Source organism: Rhopilema esculentum, chromosome 15, assembly GCF_057945365.1.
Source record: "Rhopilema esculentum isolate cy_ngs chromosome 15, ASM5794536v1, whole genome shotgun sequence".
NCBI classification, from domain to species: domain Eukaryota; kingdom Metazoa; phylum Cnidaria; class Scyphozoa; order Rhizostomeae; family Rhizostomatidae; genus Rhopilema; species Rhopilema esculentum.
Window position 1 is genome coordinate 8,410,889 of NC_142829.1, and position 17,558 is coordinate 8,428,446.

A 17,558-nucleotide genomic window follows, 5' to 3' on the forward strand; every position below is an offset into this window, starting at 1 on the left:
CTCGAATAAAATTACACCAGAAGGCAACTACGAAGTCCACCGGCATCCAAGCACTGATCTCAAATGCAATCAAATACAATCGGGACTAAAAAACGATAATATAGTTAGAAAATAAATTGAGAACCTGAATGAAAATATGATAGTTACAATCGGGACTTGCGGTAATAACATCCAAATTGCTGCGTGGGCGCTGAGTGATTGATTGATTGGAACATTTTTTCTCTATGGCAAACTTTTTTCAGCCTCCAAATGTATTTTTTTCTCAAATTTAGATGTCATATGTTATAATGACAAACGAATTTCCTTACTGCATTCATACTGTCAAAACCTCAAGAATCGGGCATAAAAATCAACGCATTCACGCGTACAGAATCGATGAACCACATGAAAAATGCAGAGAAAAAATATTCGAATAAATGTTAACCATAGCGAATATTTATCTGACAATCAAAGCTTTTAGCCTATTGTTTAAGTTTTGTGTACAGAAGCGTTAATTGGTCATTTTGCGCGGGGTAGCAATAAAGTCAATTTAACAGACACGTATTTTTCACTTGAAATAGTTATATGACTTCGGAAGATATAAGGAAAACTCGTCAGAGCAATTGTAATTGAAAAGAAGTCAAAGATTGAGATTTCTCAAACAAGTTTTCGCATTATTTAACTCTTCTAAGTCTTCACTCACCATTTTCCACATTTTCGGACACAGAAATTTATAGGCAGAAATTTAAATTTTTCCAGTAATTTTTTTTGGGGGGAAGGGGGGGCTTCGCCCCACCACACCCATGAAATTTCCGAATATTGTGCTAAGGAGCCTGATAAATTATTGTGGAGGAGCTTGTGAAATCGAGACAACTGAATAGATACCAAAATGGCGGGTGAAAATGGAGGAAAACAATTAGATACAAGATCTGAATTAGCGGAGCTTCTGAAGCACAAAGAAGAACTAGCGGTAATCATTTGATATATAAATCATTTCTTTATCTGTCAGATTATTTCTGCATCATTTATCTAACGAGAACTGATGTAGTGTGGCCCTATGTAATTGTTTTGAACGTTGTTTCGTGTCTCCACTCCACCATAATATCATTTCCAACTCTTTCGTTATGCCTGGTCCATAGGCACAGTCTTCCTTCAGTAAGCCAAATTCTTAATATACCATGCTGAAAAGCTTTTTTTCACATTCCGCCTAGAAATACAGACCTAGAAAGGTTTTACAGCGTTGTTTATAACAAATATCGGAAAACATCATATACCACGGGGTTTGCGACGTCGCGTTTAATTTTATCATTCTTTGATGATGTCAAGTTGGGCAAAGTCGTAAAATATGATGCAAGTGGAGGCTATTATACGATTAATTTTGATGCTAAAGTCTTGTAATCAGCAAAGGTTCACTTGGTATACATACATGAAGCAGTGAAAGAATTCTTAGCCAACTGTCTATCAACAGAAGACTAAAAGTGCACTTTAAAATTGTATTGTATTGTATTGTATTGTATTGTATTGTATTGTTTTGTTTTGTTTGCTACCTAGCTTCCGAAGGTAGTTTCAGGGTACTGAGAAGCTTTGCTTAGCAAGCAGTGTCCTGGTCCTTACAATCCTCTTGATGTGTCCACACCTCATGATTCCTATGCCTGGAATTACATAGAGATGGCAACACTCCTCACTCTGAGGGAAAGCTTGGTTATGTCAGAGACTCAAACCATGGACTCGTGGGTCTGTAGTCACACGGCTGTTACGCCTATTGTTCTCGGGGAAATGAGGACAGCCAATATTTTGCCATTTAACAGACCGCAACACGCAACTTTCGAAAATTGAATGATTTTCAAAATTAAGTATAAAATCGTAGATCTATTGCAGAAAATTGCAAATAATTTTAAAACAAAGACCATCCTCTGTTTATTTCATTTCGTTTATTTGTTGTTTGCTGAATTTTATCAGGTTTTAGGGGAAGATTTTTAAAGAATCACCACTTTCGTAAATTTCCGACGCGATCGCGATTTTAGGCCAAAGTGCTCCTCAATGTTTTCTCGGGCGCTTCCAAACGATAGACGATGAATACTTCATTTCTTTTGCATGAATAAGATTAAAAACGAGGCTAAAAACCTGGTGGGGTGCCCTGGTCAGCATTTGGTGGAAACCAGTTACAAATCAGCTTTCTGTGCGCTCGCGTGAAATTTGAATGTCAACGGTTTTTCTGTCTGAGAGGGCACCCCAAAAATTTTATTCTCCTACAAATGAAGAGTCATTGGTATGTTTTTCTAGCAAAATAAGCCTGTCTGTGGAAGCGCGAGCTGATTTTCGACGACCCGGTCGGCCTAAAACTTAATGTTTTCCTAGTGATTCTCAAAGCTGCGAGGCCGCCTCGCAGTGCATATCTCTTCGGCTTCTCCGTCAGGAGCGATGAAAATATCAATTTGAAGGTAAAAAAATTAAAAAAAAATAATTAAATGCTATTTTCATTTATTTTCTACCTCTTCAGAGAGTTCAATACAAAAATATTTCCAATTAGCCTTGTTTGGTTGGCTTTGGCAGTGGTACCGTAGACAAATTCTGTTGAAGAAATTCGCGGGAAGCCCATTCAGGGAAACCAAATTTTTTTGTAAAAAACCCTGAAAGGCAATTAGAATTCTATTACAACTTTCTAGTACAGAATTTAATGCTGAGTTCAAAACAAAAAACAGCTTCTCTATTGCTTTTTCAAATTTCGAGATATCTTCGATTTTCTCCGATGCGGTCAGGGAACGGGCCTATGCTGTCCTGACTTCCGCGGCGTAACAGCTGTGGTCAGCAACCAGCTATCCTTGTACCTTCCATTTCAGACACTAAAACTGTTATGTGTACGGTATCCGAATAACAATCCTAGGCTTCTTAATGATAGATATAAAGGCAGGAAAAACAGAATATATGGCAGAGCTGCAAAATTTATTTTTCCCTTGGCAACCTGGGAAACAGAACTAAAATTTTTTCTGTGAGGTGAAAGTATTGTGTACATTAGCTCTACCAAAAGTACACACAAATTTTTACAAAAAGGCTTTAATTGTTTTGAGAAAATTTCCAACAATAAATTGTAATTTGGTTGTTTATTGCGTCTTCTTAATCTTTTGCAAAGATTTACTATTTGAAAAAAGTAAAAGTGATTTGTGAACCATATGGCGACATGTCTCTTGACTTGAAGAAAATTAAAAAAATATGGTGCTCTCCACAATTAACTGGTGTTTGGGAAATGTAATAGATGTCAGCTTTAGGAAAGATGAATCTGGTTACAGTCCACTCTGCTTATAGTCACCCGGCTTAATATTTTAGACCCTAGTTTGCAACACTATTCAATTTAGCTCTGCTTACAGTCACACTCTATTTACAGTCACTGAAGTTAACTGTGCCTGTTTATACTTTTTGGTTGTTCATTTTATTCAGTTCAGTTCATTTGTTGTCAGTTCACATTTATCCAAGTTTTTTAAGTATAAAGAATGTAAAAAGTTTAATAATGTAAACATTACAAAACAAATACGGAGTAGAGAAACAAGCTAGTATTGTACACAGGAAATTATTTAAAAGAGGAAACTCTCTCAGTAGTTTATAAACTAATCATGAAAGCAAGAGAGAGTTTTTGTGTTATTAGATTCAAAAACAAATTTTAACAGTCTCAGCTGAAAAATGTCTTGAAGTTTGAGAAGTTTGATTTTTTTAAAAAGGGGAAGAGAAGGAGGACAAGAGGGTTGGTGTGAAATAGCTATGACAGCTTTTTTGCAACCTAAATACTATATTGGCTCCATGAGCCATATGTTTGTCCCCAAACGGTGATGTCATATTGTAAAAAAGGCATGAACAAAGCACTGTAGATACATGTCAGTGAATCAGATATAAGAAGATTTCGAATTATGAAGACAATGCACATGTTCTTGCCAATTTTTGGAAAGTTTTCCATGGTGATACTTCCAGCTCAGGTTTTTATCAAGTAGAAGACCTAGAAATTTAACATATTTGACTCCGGTGATGTGTTTTTTCCTATTTTAATTAAGGTGCCTGGATGTATGATGATGAGGTAGAATGGAAGATAACATGATTAGTTTTGTCTATATTCAATGATAGTTCATTGACATCAAGCCATTCTTTAACAAGTTTATCAAAAGTTTCTGTATAATAGTAAATGATGGCATTCTTGAAACATTAGGCAAGTCATTAATGAAAACTAGAAAGAGAAGAGGTCCAAGTACCCATCCCTGAGGTACATCACAATTAACATTCATACAATCAGAGTTAGTTCCATTAATTGAAACATATTGGGTTCTGTCTGATAGATATGAAGCAAACCATCTGAGGGCATTTCCTCTGATACTATAGCCTTCAAGTTTCGAGAGCAAAGTATTGTGATTGACAGTATCAAAGGCTTTGTTTGTAAATTAAGAAATATACCACAGCCATATCTTTTACTATCACGAGTTGACCTCACAACTTCAGTATACAAATAAGTGTATTATGAAAGGGAATGATTTTCCTTGAATCCAAATTGCATGTTAACAAATTTGCGCGTGCGATCGCACTTGTAAGAAAATTAAAATTTAAAAAGTGGGTCATTCCATATCAAAGGGGGACAAAAATATTGGAAATGTAACCCACCCTCTCAGAATTGTCCAATTTTTTGTAGTGTTGTTCACACTAATGAGATAGGAGCTTCCTGCAAATTTCAGCTCCATACCTTCATTTGTTCCAGAATGAGAGCCACTTGAAATTTGCACCAAATTCGCTCGAACTTCTCAAATCCGCCATTTTGAATTTTTGCCGCAAGTCTTTTTGGCAAAATTTAATGTCTCTTTTGGAATTTTGCACTGAAAATGTCTCTTCTGGGTAAATCAATACTTAGGAGTTTGAAAATGACACCAGAAACCTGCTAACATCTACAGAAAAGCAATGAAATGTCTGTATCCAAGGGTTGCTTTTGTCCTTAGCAACTACGCTACCCCCATTCATGTCACTTTTTGACAATGTTGCCAAAATGTGACAATTCCCAACTTTTGTATATTGAATATATAGTGTCTTAGCTTGACAAGAGCAAAAAATCAGAGATAGTATTTTTTCTTTTTTTGAGATATCTTTGTTTCAAAATGTCAGATTTTAATGAAAAAGTTTCAAAATTTGTATGGTCTGATAAGGAGATTATTCAAAACAGAACATTTTCTTAAAAGTCCAAATACAAACTTATTGCTGGAAGTAAGTGGGAATGGTTTCAATATTGCAAAATAACTTGCCACTAATAAATTTTAATAACTAAAAGTACTTAATAAATGCTTTATTAATTAAAGTCTAACAATGGATTCAATTCAAATATTCTTCAATTTTTACAGTGTCAGCAGTTTCTAAGGAATAATTCCTTCCTGAGTTTGTCAGTGGAAATGGTGCAGTCACTGTCATTAGAATATTCACATATGGAACCCAGCAATTAGTATCTTTAATATACTGAATTCCTCAGTCAAGCCTCTACCTGTTAATGAGGCCCCAACCCCGCAAGTTGGTAATAACGAATTAGTTTCTTAGATAAGACAGAATTTTGCAAGTAATGTCAGTATTTATACTTTTGTTTATATCTACCACAAAATTAAGTATGACCAACTGAATAAACCTCCTTAGAATAAGCCCTCTTGTAGAAGCCCCCTTTGAATAATAAGCCTTCTCTTGAATAAGCCCAAACTTATTTTGCAAAATTCATCCGGGGCCAATTAAAGACTTACCTTATGCAAAAAACGACAAGGTTTTATGGTGGGTGGGGTTAGATCAGATAGTACCTTTGGGGAAATTATCTTAAAACAAAAGGCAATCTGGAAGATATTTACTTTGAAACACAATAGAGTTCTAAAGTGATGACGTCAAAAAATTTTTTTTTAGAATTTTCTAATTTGGATCCCATAACCTGAAAGAGCATCATGAAATACCTCTAAATTTGCAAAATCAGGCAAGTGTATTACGAAAGGTCAGAGATATGGCCACATGTTTATTGGTTCTCTCCCCATCAAACCTGTGTCTTTTGGTCTCTGTTCATAACTTCATGAACAGAGCCAAAATAACAGTGATTCGTTAGCAAACTTCAAATCTTTCATTAGCCAAATTTCAACCGATTTAAGACATATTTGGCCAATTTTGCGTATTTGAAAGTATTTTATGGTGATCTTTTACGCTATGTGGTTAAAATTCAAAAATTCTAAAAAAGGTTTTTGATGACGTCACACAGGTTTTTGATGACGTCTTAAATGTCGGAAACTCAAGCTATATGGAGTTTCTTACAGAAAGATGAGTGTAATTTTCCAATCAGCTCTGAGTACACTAATGCACTGTCACCTTTGTTTTTTAAACAGAAGTGTGAACAAATATTCACAACAATCTGTTGTCTGGTTGAGGATGATTTTGTTGTAAGTGCAAACAATCATTCTTTTTGAGAGTATTCTAATGATTTTATGACGTGATGAAGAAAGTGATGTTGAAAGGGAAAACATTGATGATATGGAAGAGTGCATAACATACAAACAATGGACCACCACTGATCGTGCAGAATTGATTTCGGTTACTGCAACAGTGGAAGAGTTCATTGAAGTTTTGTGCGAAAAATTAGATGCAATAACAGCACACTCCTACATTGCAAAGTCGCAAGCAAATTATTTAAAAGAACTGAAAGATAATTTGGAACATACTGAGGTTATAGTATTAGGTGATTTTGCTGAAAATTACAAGTTTCTGATTCAGGATGAAATACAAAGTTACCACTGGAATCAGAAACAATGCACACTCCATCCCATAGTGGTTTACCATCGCTTCAGTGATAGTTCTGTTCTTGTTTCGGACTCCATATGTTTCATCTCTGATGACTTGGATCATGACGTCACAATGGTTTATCAAATAATGAGCTGCACAGTGGATTATATTAAAAGAAACATTTCTGATACCATTAAATCCATTCATTATTTTTCTGATGGTTGCGCAGGGCAATATAAGAACTGTAAAAATTTCTTAAACTTGTGCCACCATCAGAATGATTTTGGAATGGATTGTAAATGGAATTTTTTGCCACCAGTCACGGTAAATCACCTTGTGATGGCATAGGTGGTACGGTGAAAAGAATTGTGGCTAAGGCAAGTTTGCAGCGACACAAGGAGAACCAAATTCTTACGGCAAGGGAAATGTTTGATTTTTGCAAGGAGGAGATTATTGGAATCCAATTTCAGTTCATAGGTAGAGGTGAAGTAGATCAAAAAAGAGAACAACTGAAGGAGCGTTTTTTGTTTTCTAGAACAGTGCCTGGTACAAGAAGCTACCACCAGTTTGTTCCGCTAGGAATAAATGAAATTGGGGCAAAGAGGTTGTCTGAAGATGCCAACTATGGAATCAAGTTCAATTTCTCCAACCAGCCAGAAATAATTGAAATACTAGATGACTTAAATCCAGGAAAATTCGTCATTTCACGATACGATGAAGCTATTTGGCTTGGTGTTGTTTGTCAAGCAGACATAGATACCGAAGATGTCCAAATCCGTTTTATGCATCCTCAATTTCCCTCACAACATTTTGAATGGCCAAACAGAGATGATGTTTGCTGGGTTCCAAATGTGAATATTCTAATGACAGTGAGTGCACCATTTCCACTGACAAACTCAGGAAGGAATTATTCCTTAGAAACTGCTGACACTGTAAAAATTGAAGAATATTTGAACTGAATCCATTGTTAGACTTTAATTAATAAAGCATTTATTAAGTACTTTTAGTTATTAAAATTTATTAGTGGCAAGTTATTTTGCAATATTGAAACCATTCCCACTTACTTCCAGCAATAAGTTTGTATTTGGACTTTTAAGAAAATGCTCTGTTCTGAATAATCTCCTTATCAGACCATACAAATTTTGAAACTTTTTCATTAAAATCTGACATTTTGAAACAAAGATATCTCAAAAAAAGAAAAAATACTATCTCTGATTTTTTGCTCTTGTCAAGCTAAGACACTATATATTCAATATACAAAAGTTGGGAATTGTCACATTTTGGCAACATTGTCAAAAAGTGACATGAATGGGGGTAGCGTAGTTGCTAAGGACAAAAGCAACCCTTGGATACAGACATTTCATTGCTTTTCTGTAGATGTTAGCAGGTTTCTGATGTCATTTTCAAATTCCTAAGTATTGATTTACCCAGAAGAGACATTTTCAGTGCAAAATTCCAAAAGAGACATTAAATTTTGCCAAAAAGACTTGCGGCAAAAATTCAAAATGGCGGATTTGAGAAGTTCGAGCGAATTTGGTGCAAATTTCAAGTGGCTCTCATTCTGGAACAAATGAAGGTATTGAGCTGAAATTTGCAGGAAGCTCCTATCTCGTTAGTGTGAACAACACTACAAAAAATTGGACAATTCTGAGAGGGTTGGTTACATTGGTGTCCCCCTTTGATATGGAATGACCCAAGTGATAACCTGATACAATTGGTAAAAGGAACAAGAAAGGTAAAAGCCACTCGAATACGTGCAAGAGCAAAGCTCAATTCAATAAATACATAACAGATTTTGTTTCCCTTAGCAGCCATCTTTCAAAAGTCATCGTTACTCTCCAAAGTTACAAGAGCAAATAAAAATTGTTTCCTACAGCTACTTGCTCTCAGGGCACAATTATGTTTTGACAGGAAATCATTTATTACACTTAGCATGCTAATGGCTGGCGACTTAGCTGAAAGACGAGATGCTAAGTTGAGCCAAACATCACTTTCGAAAATTGGATAAATCATATTCTGGTCAAAATTCCTAATCAAGTAACAAGGGAAAAGGATAAACAATCATGACACCATGGGAAATTGATGTTAACAGAAAACTGCAAAAACACCTGTTTGCGCGTGTGATGAAAAGCATGCGTGTGCGGGTGCAATCGCAGGTGCTAAACGAAAATGACTGAGGAGGTATTGTTGTGTGGAAGGTGAGAAAGAAGTAAAGTCTTCTGTACATTAAACTCTCATACAATTTTCTGAATAGAGGTAATGGAGAGATAGGTCATTAGAGGCTATTTTGGAGTCATCTTTTTTGTAAATAGAGATTACCTTAGCTAGCTTGAGTTTAGAAGGAAAGATGACTTTAAGGTAAGATTGATTGACGAGTTTAGCTAGGGCTTGAGAGATGTGAGGGCCTAGAATTTTAAAAAAGTTGATGAAGATACTGTGTGGTCCAACAGATTTTGACAGATTAAGGTTTAGAATTATTTCCTCGACCTCTTAGGTGACAGGAAAAAGAAATAGAGAGTTTTGATTTTTGTTACTAATATAGTCTAGAGGCAACTTTGGTGTTCTTGGCATGCTTCTAGTAATAATATCTGCAACTTAGACAAAAAAGCTGTTCAGAATATACTTGAAACAGTTAGAGTTTTCTGAAAGGCAAAATCAGGAAAGAATGTGAGAGGAGTTTCAAATGAAAGCTTTTCATGTGTGCATGTTTACACTTTTTTAAGCTTTCTAAGATTTTGTAAACAAATTGGCTTATTTTGCAAATACTCTCCAACCCATCTCTTACTATATTTTTCTGTAGCATCCTCCAAACCTTTTTTGCTGTTGGGCTTAAAAAAGTTTCCACAGGCTTTTTTTCCCTAGTTGTAATCAAACAAAGACTAGTTGGAATAGATTTTCAGAGTAAAATATTATTTTGATAGTCCAGCTATTAAATATTTTAATCATAAGTTAATACACTTTAAAGTTAATTTATCATCATTTATATTTTTTAATAAACATTGATCCACAAGCCAGCTGTAAATTATACCTATGAAGGGGCTGCACTGTTGAGTTATCTTATCATTGCATCAAGCATGAAACTCAGAGATGCACTGTAAAGGAATTTTCGTGATTTTAGAGATAAAGATTAGTTTGATTTCTTACTAGTAGCTGCTATGTTTTTGAAGATATTGCATCATGAATTTTTGTTTTTAAGGAAAACCTTGCCAACCTTGAGAGACAAATTTATGCATTTGAAGGCAGTTATTTGGAAGACACACAGCTTTATGGCAATATCATTAGAGGATGGGACAGGCTTCTCACTAGCAGGTATTACTGTTTTTTACTAATACCAGAATAATATAAGAATTTGTATTTCAATGCAAAATTTTATCATTATTGTTTTATATCATGTCATCATGTTCAGGGTCCAGGGTTCGATCCCATCTCGCAGATGGCACTCAGTTCACTCAGCCGAAAATGGTTACCTAGTTGAAACATCTTAGGGAGGTAAAAAGCCTTGTGGAAAGAAACTGGCCCTTCTACCATACAATGCTCTGGCTCAGGACGATGCGCCCCTAGCAGTGCATCTCCCAACATTTGATACAAATACAGAACTAACTTCATTATTTTGTTATTCAAATCCAAACTTTGTTGTTTGGCATGGTATCATGTTGTTAATACCTTGAATCTTGATTGTATAATATTATTGCAAAGTAGCAAAGTTTTTATATTGAGCCGAGTCTCGACCAGAATGTTAAGCAATAATTAGAAAAATTACTGAGACCAAAAGAAATGATCAGGTAGAACAGTAGGTCTCAAGCATTTAATATGTTAAGGAAGTATGAATAAAATTTGATATAATAAGATATTTTATAATTCTGTTATATGATAATGTGCAATATTGACTTTTGTTATATTTTCTCTGATACTTTTTTATAATTTGATTGATTGATAATTTGTTCTAAAGATCACACAAAACAGCTTGTAACTAGCTTAACATTATTTTAGAACTGGACCCAACCAAAAAGTGGAGAAAAGGAACAGAAAATTTAAAGAGTCTGAAAGGCTTTTCTCAAAGTCTTCAATCACATCGTATGCAGTAAGCATTATGAATTATAATTGTTTTTTCTTCTTGTTAAATTACCAGGCTTGTGTTTAAAGTTTGTTATAAAGTACTATTTTCTGTGATACTGTTGTTATGCTGTATTAAAAGATGTCTGTGCAATTGAAGTATGGCCCGTCATTGAGTGTGAGGCAGAATGTAACATTTTCGTTGTTGTTCATTCTATGTTTGTTTTCTTTGCTTTGTTGGCTTTTCTTCCTTTGAATATAAAATTCAAATTGTAAGTGCCCGTCCTTGGAGGGAACTCCGATGACCCAGTTTCTATTACCACCAGGATGGGCACAGTAGTTGTATCATGTATTATTTAGAGTTTTTTTTGAATGATATAAAGAAAAAAAAAAGTATGGCCTTATCAATGACGAAACCTAAGAATGATATTTGGCAGTGTTCATAGGAATGAAAGTAGACCTAATAGAAGGGTGGAGGAGAGAGGTATCTGAGTTTGTGCTACAGGAATACCAACCACTGCTTCAACTGTGACTTTAGACGTGCCCCTTTAACAGTAAATAACTAATCAAAGAACAATAAGATGTAGTTGCGAATGCATCTTCTACCAAAGATTTAGAAAATATCATTGAGTTTCAAAATATTTTCTTAGTCCGTACTAGGTTTCGTTTCTTCAGAAAGTTTCATTTTGAAAGAAGGATCCAAAATCTATTTCAGAGATTTCTGAATAAGTCGTTGCTCAGTTATTTGAGTATTTCTCACACGTAATGTTTTCCTATCTAGGCTGTGGCAAGTATGGGTTTAGCCGAACCCCAACCTGACAAACGTATGTATGCATTCTACTCTTTTGTTATTGCAAGAAATTGGGGAAGCATTTACAAGTTTAAGTAAGGAATTATGGGTCATTTTGTTTTGTAAGGTAGAAATAGGATTGAGAATAAGTTTACAATTTCCATGTGAAGATAAAATGAAGAGTTAAAGAATGTCAAAGTTTTACATTTGTATTTTATATAATCAGGGATGACGGTATGTTGTTTTTCAACTTTTCTATTAATTTTTCGAAAAATATCCACTGATGAAATTCTTATTCGAAACCCCCTATTTATTCTTCGCCAGCTTCATGTATTAGGAATGAACGAACCTCGTCCTAGCGAAAAAAGGGCATCAAAAGGAAAAATTGAGAATATTTTTAAAAACTTTTTATGTTATAAACACATTTTTTGTGTTTTAAGAATCCACTGTCTTGTTTATGTCCCTTCTGTTTCCAATTTAAGGGGAGTGCTAGCTATTCACAACGTTTATTATCATTTTGAAATTTTCCCGCCCATCCCATCTATTCGAGACACCCTGTCTGTTTGGATTTGTGAAATTCACACCCACCCCGTTTTCTCCAGCGGCCTGTTTATTGGGATTTGAGAATTTTTCCACCCACCCTGTTTATCTCCGCCTCCCCGTCTATTCCGGTCCCAAGATTAATTTTACAGTCAAATGATTTTTTGAAGCACGATTGACATGTTGTCGTATAAATATAACCACTCTCACTGCCTTTAGTTATCAGTTATTTGACAATGAGCCTATGTCTTTAAGGCAAACTGCTCAACACTAATGCTTTTACCGATTACAGGAGAACCTGCCCTTTCTGAAACAAGCAGCATAGCACCACAACCAACACAGTCTGGAAAAATAAGATGTTAGTATCTTCAAAGATTATTATGTTGCTACTTTGATGATCTTTTAATCATTTGAATATTAAAACAGTTTTTTTTCTTTGCCATAAAATTAGCTCTGGGTGTAATTCTATTTATATATTATGTTCTTTGAGAAAAATTCGTGAGCAAAAAAGTGAATTTATAAAGAATTTTCTCAATTCCTGAAATTTCCAGGATTCGTGTTCCTGCATTTTGTTCCCCAATATTTTTCTATTTAGAAAGTAAACTCTACATTCTACCAACTTAAGATTAAGGATGCTTTCTTATTTGTTTAGAAAAGTCATTGCTTATCAATTAATTTTTTCTTTTCGGTCTTTTTTTTTTCCCTACAGTATTTCGTATAATGTTTGTTTACCAATAAATCTCAGATGCCGTTGATTCAGAAAACTCTGTTCAGAGTTACCTTAAAAATCTTGTATCTTATTTTATTATCGAGGTTCTAGAATTGTTAAAATAGAGTAGGACTTCAGGGGTGGACAATTTCGGTAAAATGGTGTTCCCCCGGTAGGAGACCAGCAGCTCTTTCGATTTGGTCGCTCGGCGGTTACCCTTTGTAACGGTAAGCGGTCTCCCGCAAGTAAAACCGGTCGTCCCTGGTGCGCAGGAGACCAAATTGTCCACCCATGAAATTTTCGATACCTTAAAATGGTGGTGGCATTCATAAAGCGACACCAAAACTAGTGCGTTGTTTTATTCTGCTTTCATACTGGTTTCTTTGTCACAAATCCCTTTATGGTACAATATTTATAAAATATATTTGTTTTTGCAGCTGGCCACAAAAGAAAAAAAGGTTCACGTCACAGGTTAGTCTGCATTCTTGTAGTTTCTGTTTTTTTGTTTGATTTTTCCTTCATCACTGTATGTCATCACTGTATGTATAAAGTTGTATTGTTTCCCCCGAGTTTAACCTAGTAATCTTCATGTAGTTTAAAGCTTTTAATGATATTTCGGTTCTGGGGAATTTTTAGATTCACTGGTATGATTGGGCAGTGTATGCATACCTATAAGCTGGCATTTTCAAAATGCGTTGTGAAACATCATGCAAACAATATTTATTAGTGAATTCTGAACCACAAAATGTTTATTAGGAAGTTAGTGTCAATGACCTGGTATTTGCTTTTAATTTTGTTGCTTTATGAGCACCGAAAACCTAAAATCCTTTTTCCTTCCTTAATATCAATTTTCCTTACCGCGAAATAAAATGATGTCCCTATCTTCTAATCAGAAGGGTCCGACAGGCTAGGGAAATGAATGAAATATTTAGATCGGTTTCTCTGTTCCTCTTTAGATCATGTCTAACATAATTTTATCTGGGGAACTCCTTAAAATCTTAGAATATTGATAGTGACCATGCTGCTATGGCGCTATCTCTGCGATTATTTGAACTTAGACATTTTATTTCAATTTGCTAATGATCTTAATCGTAAGTGATATTGAAAACAGTGGCAGACACCTGGGGGCGAGGAGGGGTGGTCGCTGCCCCAATATTTTGGAAAACAATTGTTTTTTTGTTCTAAAACAATGAGAAAATGTGACGTCATCTTATTAAAACAATAGGTCTGCAACCCCCCCCCCCCCTCTCATGTGTCCGCCCTGATTGAAAACCCATATGGGTCTTTCACAAATACCAACAACAGTGGAGCTAATGTTATGCAACTATGGATGAGAACTGTAACAGTTTTGGTATGGCGTTGATTTTCTCGGAAGTTGCATTTCATAAACAAACATGAGGGTATAGAAAGACTGAACAGGGTCCTATTAGTAGGTATAGTTTGTCAAAGCTGCTTTCATAGAGAACACGGTCAAGATCTTTTCGCTTCTCTCATAGTATCTTTTCTCGGGTATAGTTGTAGCTTTACTAACACAAGTTCAATTTATTCGTTCTCTGTCTAGAATCGAGTTGAAATTAAAGAAATCTGTTGGTAAGAATAAAGACGTTGAAATGGATGTAAGTGATCTTTATACTTTAATTTACTTCTTCTTTTCATTTCTAAGCTTTATTCACGATCTAGTTTGCCAGAATTGTATCAGCTCAGTGGCAAGTCTAAACCGGCGTAGATATCCTTGCCCAGTAGAGGAAACTGCCTTCTCCCTGGTGTAGAGAGATTGATTCCAAAATCTATTGACTATTTATCAAAACTAAAACAACTTCTTTGACAACCAAATATAGATACCTTCGAAATTTCTGTAAAAGTCTTAAATTCCCGCCCCTACCCTCCTTGCACGAGGGTTTCTTTGCCACTTCCTTAATCTCAAAGTTTATCGCCTATTTCCGAGGTGAAACATTGGCTCTAGATAGCTTTTTATTTTTGGAGTTGCCTAAACAAGAGCTTCAAACGTGTGTTGTGTGTGCGCCATACACAGTTTGTTGATAGTATAAGTTAGCCTTTTGATGAAGTGGAGAGAAGTGTTTTCTTTGGTTTGTCCGTATCAGCTTTTTGAGGTTTTTGGTTCCTCGGTCTGTTGAAGCGGTACTCACTTTGTTAAGTTTTTTCCTAGTGATATATTGTTTTTTCCTTAATTTTGTTTTCTGAAATGACAAATGAGATACCTCTGTTGACGAACTATTGCGCTTTGTTTGTTAGATCGAAGGCTGGCCAGATCGAAAGCTCAGATATTTAATCAGTGCGCTAAACATACAATACGCTAAATAGCTTGCTGCATTAGAATAACCCTTTGCAGGGTTCAAAGATCAAATCCTGATTAAGAACGACATTGTCCATTCATGGAATTGTCCATATGTTCACGACAGTGTCAAGCTGCAGGTATTGAAGAAACAAAACTCAAGGAAATGCAACCCAACGTAAAAAGCTTATTAATGTCGCTCCAATAAAAGGTCTCAATTTATTAGCGAAACTCAATACCATCTACTATTTGTTTTCGGATATCGAGCTACCATATATCACCGGTTGTGACTTGCTCTGGGGTATAGATTGTTAATAATCTCAGAGCAACTTTGCTTCCACTCTGACCATTGGTGATGTTACACCTAAAATATGATAAACATATGTGATGCAAAAACCTAACAACAAATTCTCAGCATCGGAATAACAAGTGGGAACAAAAGAAAGATTTGATATAAAGTGTCATTTAGAGGGTTTTAAATTCTTATGCAAGTATTTTATCTAACAGACTTATTGACTCATTATCTTCTACTGTAATAAATCTTTTTTAAAGAGTTGGCAGTTATTAAACTCAAAAACTCAAAACTCAAAACATTTCATTCACAGCAATAATTAACTACTACATTTATATTTAATACTTGAACCACAAGTAACAATTATTTTTTTACAAAACAGGAAAACTACATACAGTAGGTAGTTCGAAGTTTAGTATGTTTGCTGTCGGACATATGAAAAGAACTCACAAGGAGCTATCTAGGTCATATGCCCGATTTGACGTGTATAGGTGATCGATTTCAAGAGAAGAATGTGAATGAAAAATAAAAAGGAGGAATATCAAGATAATATAGGGATATTATAATAAGAGATGTAGCTTGGTTATACTAAAAACACAATAGTGAGATGCATGGTGGTAATAAATGTTTAATGATAATGTTCATAATCGGGTTCAAATAAGTATGTCAAATCCACAACGTCTCCAGAGATATAGCTTAATCACAAAACAGGGTGTTTAGCTGAGTCTACGTATGCCCTCAGCCAAAATACCAAAGTACAGCTTTAGACTACTGTCTTGTTTGGTTTTGTTAGTCCGCAAACATGATGTTTATCTCTGTAAAAGAAACATTTCATTCAGTCGTTGTCATACAGTTAACTCTAAGTTGTTACTAAGTTGTTACTAAGACTGTAAGTGGTCGCAGTGGTTGCATTAGATTGGAAAATGAAAGTTGCAATAAATCGGATGCCCGTTCGCACTTTTGGTCTCAAATAGTTTGTTGGAAAATTGTGAGTGTAAACCGCGCGTTTAAGAGACTTCGTCAACATGAATCCTTGTCGCTCCGCATACAGAGACAAAACAGTCAGCTGCATTCCAAAATGGTGATGGAATGGGTCTCTTCCGACTTTTATTGCAAGGATGAATAAAATATTTGCTGCATGAATTTGTAAACAACGAGAAACAACTCGCAGAAACAAGCTTCCTCTTGTCTTGGATAGCAAGGACACTGTTGACCGTCCATGTTTTCAACTTAGCAACATGCGACTCCGCTGTATTTTTTAAGGCCTTATGGAATATGGATATTTGCTCATAGCGAATTGCATGATAGGATATGATCCAATTATACGAACGAGGCTTGATATTGACAAAGACTCTTTAATGCATGTTAACTCAAAGTCTTCCTTGGTTGTTCAGTGTGGCCAGTATTGTAACTTGTATAGAGCAGTGTGACTTTAGGTGGAGTCAGCTGCGTTGGTTAAAAATGGCATTTGCCAATTTCATTATTTTGATCTTGTTCTCTATCGTGTTTCTGCATCTAAAACTAGCTTATTGTTCTTTTTAAGGACAAAGATGATGGATACGTTGATTGAAATGAAATACCGGTTTAAAGATGGCATGAAACTGACCAAAAGAAGGACCCTCTTCAGTGTCACTCCAATGAAAGTAGAAATACAACTGCATAAGGGAATTTTCACCTCATGAAATAGACAAGATAAGATTGAATGAATTCCTAGTGCTCTTTTCTGTTCGTGTAAGGTCTTATTTTACAGCAATACTATTTCAGTTTACACCGCCGTTTTTTAAAAAGATGTCAGATATTTCTTAGAATCTGTGTGCTTCTATTGACGGAATCACTTTATGTATAACTATTTGACACAAGTAGCTATTTTTGTTCCTCTAAAGAGGAAACATCTTATTTAGAGAGAACCGCTATTTAGACTTTGCATACTTAATTGTACAATAAATTAGTTGATTTTCTTTTTAAGTTTCTTATCAAGCAATATCAAGCATGTTGTGAAAACTAGTCCTCATATCTTTAGATCTTCCAGCAGAGCCTCGTATGTTTAGAGCTTTAACTTTAGATCTTGCGATCTGTAAACGTTGCAATATAAGTATTTCCACATCTATCAAATGCCATGCTTTGTTTTTCGTTACCTCAT

The 17,558-nt window shown here is 35.2% G+C and overlaps 1 protein-coding gene and 1 pseudogene across 1 annotated transcript; both read left to right on the plus strand.

The window, feature by feature from the left end:
• Positions 1 to 814: 814 nt before the first annotated feature.
• Positions 815 to 17,530, plus strand: LOC135685161 (chromatin modification-related protein MEAF6). The gene is made up of 8 exons (XM_065200988.2): positions 815 to 949; positions 9,938 to 10,050; positions 10,732 to 10,822; positions 11,576 to 11,618; positions 12,417 to 12,482; positions 13,271 to 13,304; positions 14,395 to 14,449; positions 16,962 to 17,530. The coding sequence occupies exons 1-8, from the start codon at positions 869 to 871 to the stop codon at positions 16,986 to 16,988; spliced, it is 510 nt and encodes a 169-aa protein (XP_065057060.2). The 5' UTR covers positions 815 to 868; the 3' UTR covers positions 16,989 to 17,530.
• Positions 6,451 to 9,931, plus strand: LOC148958467 (uncharacterized; annotated as a pseudogene).
• Positions 17,531 to 17,558: the final 28 nt, after the last annotated feature.

Bases quoted from the DNA above. Each gene is read 5' to 3' on its own strand.
- LOC135685161 (XM_065200988.2), top strand. From the start codon at position 869: ATGGCGGGTGAAAATGGAGGAAAACAATTAGATACAAGATCTGAATTA. The intron at 10,051-10,731 runs GTATTACTGTTT...ACATTATTTTAG, and splicing joins GACAGGCTTCTCACTAGCAG to AACTGGACCCAACCAAAAAG. The intron at 13,305-14,394 runs GTTAGTCTGCAT...TTCTCTGTCTAG, and splicing joins AAAAAAGGTTCACGTCACAG to AATCGAGTTGAAATTAAAGA.